Raw genomic sequence first — 8972 nt, 5'->3', positions numbered from 1 at the left:
CAGCAAGTTATGGTGTACAAATAAAAATAAGTCTGAAGAGTGAAATAAAGAGAGAATATCTATCAGTAAGGCTATAAAAAGCTAAAACAGTGCTCAAGTAACAATTTTAAATAGAAACCTGCATTAGAACTAAGTGACTACATATACTTATTTTGCAATAAAATTACTGAATTTATTTGCTGCTAAATTAATACAAGTGTGGAAACTGAATGTTAACCATTCAATTCAATTATTAATAGCATTGAGGGAATTTTAAAGTTATTACATGCAGGATCTTAAGAGTTGTAATTTCAGCATTTCCTGCATTAAATGCTAAAATAATTATCCCATATTAAGCAGTAATAACAGTTATGATGATTTATTTCTCTCCCATATGTGTGACATCCATGTCTAATGGCAGTGTGCTCAGCTAATACAGACCACATAAATATCTTGTACTCAAACACACAGCTTGGACATCTTAAAAGAAAACAAGAGCATTTCCACTTTAACAGCAAAGGACACTTTTAAATCCAAAGAACAGCAGAAAGTAATTACTTCACCAAATGAGCAACAAACACTGCTTTAATTACACTGTTTGTAATGAGGGTCTTAATCAAATTAATCTGTGGCATTCTCAGCAACAAAGTTTGAAACAAATTCCTGAAGTATCTCAGTAACATTTTGTTTACAAGCATCAGATGAGCATAGAAAGGAACTGCAGATGCTGGTTCTGGTCAAAGATAGACACAAGTGTTGGAGTAACTCAGCCGGTCAGCCAGCATTTCTGGAGAAAAAGGATGGGTGACATTTTAGGTCGGGACCCTTCTTCGGATTAAAGATTTTTTTTTTAAGAGTCATACAGTACGAAAACTGGTCCTTTGATCCAAATTGCACTCTCCGACCAAGATGCCATCCACACTTGTCTATCTGCAATGTCTTTTAAATATTGTTATTGTACCTGCCTCAACTACCTCCTCTAGCAGCTTGTTCCATATATCCACCACTCTCTGTGAAGCTTCCTATTAAATTGCTCCCCTCTCACCTTAAATCTATGTCCTCTGGTTCTTGATTCCCCTACTCTGGGTAAGTGGTTTGGGCAATTTACTCTAAAATGTTCCATATTCCAGCGCCTGCAGTCTATCTTGTGGCATTTCTTCGGGAGCTTATTGCCATAGCACCATATCACCAATCCATGAGGGTATCCATGTGAACTGTTCAAACAGTACCATCTCACAGATTTACAGTAAACTTGTGTTTAATACATGTTATAGAACTGAAGGGTTCAAGAAGGCAGTAAACTTCTACTCCCACCTTCAGAACAGTGGCTGGCTCAACATTAAACTGATGGCAAGACCAAGCGTTGACTCGGCGACATTTTGCTGAACATTTGCGTTCAGTCCGCCAAGGCCAATTGGATCTCCTGGTTTCTAACCATTTTAACTCCCCTTCCGATTCCCATACTGGCCTTTCTGAGTTTGGCCTCCTCCGCTGACAGAGTGAGGCCACACGCAAATTGGAAGACTTCATATTTTGCTTGGGTAGCTTACAACACAGCAGTATGAATGTTGAATTGTCTAATGTTAGGTAACTTCTACATACACTGACCTACCCCATTCCTTTGATTTTATCCTCCGCTCATTGCACTCCTCCTCCTCCTCCCTCCACTATAAGTCGGCTAACCAGTTACAAAGTTCGCAACTTGTATTCCTCTTGGGATCATATCGTCCCTAGCCAACATTCGGCCTATTAGGGAAACACCCTGCCCGAGGTAATCTGTTGCCAGCTCTTATATGTCCTGGTCTTTACTTGCTTCCAGTTACCCTCATCCCCCCCCCTCTTCCCTCCTCCCCATAATCACTGAAGCAGGCTCCCAACTCAAAATGTCACCTGTCCATTTTCTTCAGAAATGCTGCCTGACCCGCTGAGATACTCCAGCATTTTGCGTCCATCTTTAGTATAAACCAGCATCTGCAGTCCCTTTTTATTATATTTTATTACACTGATATGCCAGGCCAGGCAATAAGGTTATAGCACGTGGGAGACCCTTTGCAAAAGTCCAATATACATAGCATTATCTGCTATTCTCACTGAATTAAACATCTATTCATAATTTCAACTGATACCTTACTTAATTTATAAGCATTTGACAGCTAAACTGATTATCATTCATTTCATGTGTTGTCTGCTGATCAATAATCACATGGTCAGTGGTTGGTGTGTGAGGGAGGGAGGAGAAGGGCAACTGACAGGCGCCCGCCCTGCTGAGTTTATCCAGCACTCTGTGTTTTGCTCAAGATTCCAGCATTTGCAGTTTCATGTGACTCGATAATTTTGGAGGAACCTTGCTTTGGAGATTTCAATTTGGCATTATGGGAGGGAAAATGCTTTAAAAACTGGTTTGAGAATGTTGGAGTAGTACCCCACCCTAGGCAGCATTTAAGCATGCAGCTTTCCGAGCTCAGGGCCACCTGTCTCACCCGTAAGGCCAAATTCAGCCCAAAAAACTCATCATACAGCTTTATAGATAGTCATATGGCATAGAAACAGACTTTTTGACCCAACCTGTCCGTGCCAACCAGGATGCCCATCTAAGCTAAACCTATTTGCCTGAATTTGGTTCATATCCCGAAACCCTTCCTTGGTTGCCCTCCCGTGGGAAAAATACTGTGCATTTACGCAGTCTATTCCTCTCATGATCTTATACATTTCCATAAGAACCTGAGGCAGATGTGATCGCTGCCTCCCCTGGTGCTTTTTCATTGTAGTTTTACGATGAGACCAGCGAGCACAAAAAATTAATATATTTATATGCGAAACAAGTTACCTGTACTATGGAAGGCAAGGACATGTAATGAAGGATCGGCCTGCGCTCCAGTCCAAGCCTGCCCAACCTCTCCCTGTAACTCTGGCCTTCGAGTTCTGGCAACTTGGCCATTAATGAAACATCGCTGTACCCTTTCCAGCTAAGCACCACTCTTCCTGGAGCAGAATGACCAAACCTGACCACAATACTCTGAATAACGCCTCACCAATGTCTTGTACAACTGTAGCATAACATCCTAACCTCTATAGTCAATACCCTGCCCTGACTGACAAAGGCCAATGTTCTTCTTGGTTCTTCTTGATTTCTTGGTCCTCCAAAATGTTCCAAATGGAATTTAAACTGGAGGTGGTGAAGAGAGGGCTTAAGCCAGAAAGGGTTATTGGGAAGAAAGAGCTACTTTAAATTTAGTTGCATCTGGTTGGGTAACTATAGTAGGGTGGAGATTATTCCATGCTTTAATTGTGCGGGGGAAGAACAAAATCATTTAATCCTTCTCATTAACACGCTCTTTTCGCAAGTTTCCGATATAAATATATACTCAAATGATCTAACTACCTGGATATTTTTCGTGTTAATAAACTCCGCGTTCCCACACGAAGCTCACAGCTCCTTCCCGCCCGATTCGCCAGTGCAATATGCGCCTGCGCGGCACCTTGGGTAGTGTAGTTCCATTGTGGTCCACTCTGACTGTAACGATGGACAGCGAACTACATCTCCCGGCAGGCACAGCGCGTGTTGCTCCGTCGCTTAGTGACCGGGTGAACTACAACGCCAGGCACGTCGAACTACAACTCCCGGCAGGCACAGCGCAGTTGCCCCTATTGCAAACGACGTCAGGGTGAACTACAACTCCCGGCAGGCACAGCGCAGGGTTGCCCCTATTGCAAACGACGTCACGTTGAACTACAACTCCCGGCAGGCACAGCGCAGGGTTGCCCCTATTGCAAATGACGTCAAGGTGAACTACAACTCCCGGCAGGCACAGCGCAGGGTTGCCCCTATTGCAAACGACGTCAAGGTGAACTACAACTCCCGGCAGGCAGAGCAGCCGCCATTTTCCTCTAGCACCGAAGGAACGAACACGAAAACCTGCGTCCAGCGCGGCTCCGGGTTCGTTCACGACAGTGTGGGCATTTGTTTACGGCTGTTTGGGCGTTTGTTTGCGGCTGTGTGGGCAGAGCCGTCAGTTTGCGCTTGTTGTCCGCCGGCGGTGGCGCGAGCAAAGAGCAAAGAGGGGGCGAGGTGAAGGCGGAAGCGCGGAGAGTTGGCGCTGTGGCAGACGTGATCTCCCCTCACACTCCGGCCTGAGCACTCGGAATATCCCCATTCTCATCGAGATGTGTTCCCCTCTCGGCGGCCCCGCCTAGTTGGGGTGAGGTGGGGTGGGGATCGAAGCTTTCGGACGTGTAGTTCTCCCCTCGGATATGAGGCTGTGAGAGCCGGGCTGCGGGCGATGAACAGGCGCAAGAGAGCTCCGGAGCCCAAGGGCCAAGGAGTGGCCAAGGCCAGACAGGTGAGGCCGGGGCGGCGGCTGCGAATGGGGGATCTCTGGTCAAAGCCGCGGGGGGGTGTCAGGTGAGGGGAGGGAGGGGGAGAGGGGGGGTGTGTAGGTGAAGGGCTGGAGCAAGCGGGAAGTCCAGGCGAGGGGCTGAGAGGGGGCGGTCAGGTCAGGTCAGGTACCAGGGGTCAGACGAGAGTCCGGTGCTACCTCCGGGCAGATTTAAAGTTTCACAATCAAATGAGTTTCCCATGTTAACTCATAAAACACAAGCAGTTACTTCATTATTGAGGTCTGAGAATTACTAATTGAATTTGAATCTGAATTTCCCTGAAAAGGGGATTAATAATCTATATATATAATTTTAATAATAATAGCCACAGTTTAAGGCTACACTAAAAAAGAACAACATCTAAAATATTGCAGTATTGGATAATTGAAATCCACCCTCTTAGTGTTATGACAACACTGCCACAGAGTGGTAGGAGAAGAGTTTATTTAAGAGTTAATTAACCTCGGAAGTCTGATCTGCCCTACATGTATACACTTTACATTAGAATTAGTTTGAATACTTTTATATATCTGATAGGGGAAACAAATGTTTATCAATCATGGCTGATGTATCAGGAGGAGCCACAAGTGACTATGTTAGATGTTGGAATCTTGTGCAAAACACAAAGTGCTGGTGAACTCAGCAGGTCAGGCAGTATCTATGGAGGGGGAGGGAAATGAACATGTGATTTTTCAGGGCGGGACTGTTTTTCAAACTTCCCCATAGCCAACAATGAACCATTCTACATTTTCTTGAACATTGTCTGCTTTGATCTGTCATTTTTGCACCTAATTCTTCCATATCTCTAGTTTCCCTCTCACCTGACTCTCAGTCTGACGAAGGGTCTTGACCCGAATTGTCACCCATTCCTTCTCTCCAGAGATTCTTCCTGTTCTGCTGAGTTACTCCAGCATTTTGTGTGTCTTTTCTTTTTTGGACCGATCTACATCGATGACTGACTGGGGATGCTTCCAGCACCTATGAAGAACTTGTTGATTTAATCAACTTTATGACTAACTTCCACCTGCCATCAGTCTGAAGTAGGGTCGAGCCCCGAACCATTGTCTGTCCAACCCTCCACATGATTGAATGGCGGAGTAGACCTGATGGGCCAAATGGCCTAATTCTGCTTTTATAACTTATGCACATATTTGATTGTAACAGTTTGTAATACTAAACCAGAAAAGTGGAACAAATGTGAACATTCTACAAACTCAAAAGATTTGATCCATGACGTGGGAAGAATTAGGCAACTTGTTAACAGTGTAGCTTTAGACAACTGATCAATATGCTATGCCAAGCAATTTCTGAAACCATGACAAGAAGATTGTGTGCTTTAGTAGTGTCAATTTGCAGGAGATTTATTTTGATGCAGACATTATTAGGTAAAATTCGACTAGAAAAATGTTTGTTTTAAGATGTCACTTTTCCTATGGTTTATACCAAAACTATTTAGCACCAATCATTTCCTGCATGTTCCAGCTGATGTCAGTTTATTTCCAGTGTTTATACAAGGGCATGAATATAACAATAATGCTGTTGTGTGAACATTTCTAGTCATAGCCAATTGAATTATGTTGGCAGTAGAAATGGATTGTAATAAGAAACATTGTGTACAACTAGTTAGCGTTTATTTAAGCAGTATAGCTCCACGAGTGAAAATGTTGAAAGGCCTTTCACTCACAAAAATAAGAAAAACATTAACCAGCACAGCTGAACGCTGAACCTAGCCATGCAATGCTGACAGTGACTGAGTGGCAAAGAGCGTGATGTATTGCACCAGTGGAAAGCAATTGAAAATGACTGCACATGGATGTGAAGTAATTGTGGCATTGATTTATGTTTAGTTTAGAGATACAGCATGGAAACAAGCCCTTTGGCCCACCGAGTCCACGCCAACCAGCGATCCCTGCACACTCACACTATCTGACACATACTATGAACAATTTACATTCAAGATTCAAGAGAGTTTATCTGTATTAGTAAGGCAGTAACTCTATCACTGTGCTGCCCCATATATATTTGTAACTATGTACATTTAATCTGGTTCATAACTGCACTATATTTTGAACAATGATAGTTATTACTGTTGGAGTTGTCTGATGTGTTTCCTAAATTTGCAGTTTTTATTTTGTGAGTGAAAGGGTTTTCCACATTTGTCATCAAGTAAAGATAATGCCTAATGCTACGTGTTAATGACAATGTAGAAGCAAGGAATTGCAGATGCTGGTTTATACCAGAGATAGACACAAAGTGCTGGAGTAGCTCAGCAGGTCAGGCAGCATCTCTGGGGAACAAGAACAGGTGACTGCTGAGTTAGTCCAGCATTTTGTGTCTTTTTTTGTGTTCATGGGTTTGTCTCCAGTGAGATCCTGAACAATGCAAACTGAGACAGAAAGTAAGCCCAGTTATAAGAGTGATTTTCACGCAGTTTCATTTGGAAATGCTGTACCTCTGTGTTTACAGGACATCACGTTTATAATAAGTGTGTTTTTTCACAGCTTGGCTTGCTGGTCGACTACGAGCCAGACGGTATGATGGATGTGAATGAAAATGAAGCTGACTTAGAAGCAGAACTGGCAATGATTACTGGACAGACAGAAGCCAGCTGGTAGAGGAAACACAAAAGGAAAAGGTATGATACGAGATTTACCACTTTTCCCGTCCTCATAAATATAATTAGCATAAAGGGTTAGAGCAAGTTTCTTATTGGATGTTATCTCGGCCAGTTGTTTAAAACATCTCTAAGCTGTGTATTGCTGCAACCCCCCATTACTTTCATTTGAATAACTTTCAATCCTATTCAACAGGCCTTGACCTAATTAGAAATGCGTATAATTATTACACTAAGACCCACAATAGAAATATTAATACACAGTTCCATGCTGAGACCCCAGCGTGATTCAGCTGCGCTGCCAGTAATTCTATTTGTCCGAAGCTGTCAGGTGCCTAGAAAAGATCCTATGGATTTAATACAAAGAGGAGCACTGTAGTTCTTACTGGTACGAAACAATGTTTATCCCCCAGTTAACATAGCCAATATTTAAAAATTCAGAAATAAAACATCAGATTTGTTTTTGGAAGTAACCTGTGAACAAATTATTTGGCTCATAAGCTGACCAGATTTAAAAAATATATCAGTAATTTAGAGATTTTTACATAAGACACGAAAGGTGGCTTCAAAATCTTTCTTTATCCGCAGAAGAAGATTAAACGGATCTTCTGTTTAATATGAAATCCATTACGTAAACATAGCTTCTGGCCTTCATTGCAAGGAATAGCATTACGTCATTTTCAAGGTAGACAAAAATGCTGGAGAAACTCGGCAGGTGAGGCAGCATCTATGGAGTGAAGGAATGGGTGGCGTTTCGGGTCGAGACCCTTCAGACATTCTTCAGATTATTTTTATTTTGCATCTTTTCTGAGTGAGGGCTGAGGGGATTAAGGGCAAGGAGTAAACAATTCCTCCTACTTGTGTCGGGTATCTGGCACTTTTGGATCAGGCTTGCAATACACCAGGTATATTTTTCCCTGTCAGATCTTTTAGACAAAACTCTAATTAGAAGGGTTTTGGCCCGAAATGTTGCATATTTCCTTCGCTCCATAGATGCTGCTGCACCCGCTGAGTTTCTCCAGCATTTTTGTGTACCTTCGATTTTCCAGCATCTGCAGTTCCTTCTTAAACACTAATTGCCACCTCTTTTTTTCGATTTCATTTAACTGCGATCAGTACTGTATTACTTTACAAAACAGTTTGCATTTATATGGAAGATGACACAAAAAGCTGGAGTAACTCAACGGGACAGGCAGCATCTCTGGAGAGAAGGAATGGGTGATGTTTTGGGTCGACCCTTCTTCAGACTAAGGTTTCAGACAGAGTTAACATGGATTTAGGCAATCATGTTTGACAAATATGTTGGAATGTTCTGAATTTGTACCTGGCAGAATAGATAAAGGGGGAGGATCGATGGTTGTGGTTTGCTTGTACTTCCAGAAGCTTGTTGATGAGATGGCACACACGGTTATTGAACAGATTTAGAGTGAAATCAGCATCTCTAGAGCAAGATACTATCGTACTTTGAATGGGTTGATGAAAAGTCGGCATATATAGGTCACCTTTGGGTTAGGAGGCTGGGATTAGTGGGGTACCATGAGAAGATGCTGGGGCCCCAACTGTTCACAATCTGTCAGTGATTTGGATGAGGGAATCGTGTAAACATTGTCATTGCTTTGCATATCTTTCATTCATTTGTTCTATATCTCTATATCACCATCTATATCTCTCAGTTCCATATTTATATATAGCTCCATAGGTGCTGCCTCACCTGCTGAGTTTCTCCAGCATTTTTGTCTACCTTCGATTTTTCCAGCGTCTGCAGTTCTTAAACATGTATATCTCTCATTTCCCTTTTCCCTAACTGTCAGTCTGAAGAAGAGTTTCGACCTGAAATGTCACCGATTCCTTTTTTCCAGAGATGCTGCCTGACCCACTGAGTTATTTCAGCTTTTTGTCTATCTTCCTTGTAAAAAATATAAGCAGGTTTGTAGATGATAAAAAGTTGGGGAGCAGTGTGCATTATGAAGAGAGTGCAGAAACCTCTGGGTTATAGATGGGT

The 8972-nt window shown here is 42.6% G+C and overlaps 1 protein-coding gene across 1 annotated transcript in view; it reads left to right on the top strand.

The window, feature by feature from the left end:
* The first annotated feature begins 3899 nt into the window (after positions 1-3899).
* Positions 3900-8972, top strand: part of LOC129714338 (coiled-coil and C2 domain-containing protein 1A-like) — a 49290-nt gene continuing 44217 nt past the window's right edge. Inside the window, 3 exon segments of the mRNA XM_055663883.1 lie at positions 3900-4319; positions 6858-6953; positions 6955-6991. Coding sequence (XP_055519858.1) covers positions 4260-4319; positions 6858-6953; positions 6955-6991 — 193 coding nt within the window. The 5' untranslated portion in view covers positions 3900-4259.

This window comes from Leucoraja erinacea, chromosome 39, assembly GCF_028641065.1.
Source record: "Leucoraja erinacea ecotype New England chromosome 39, Leri_hhj_1, whole genome shotgun sequence".
Classification (NCBI taxonomy): domain Eukaryota; kingdom Metazoa; phylum Chordata; class Chondrichthyes; order Rajiformes; family Rajidae; genus Leucoraja; species Leucoraja erinaceus.
This window is presented reverse-complemented; position numbering and strand designations above follow the sequence as displayed.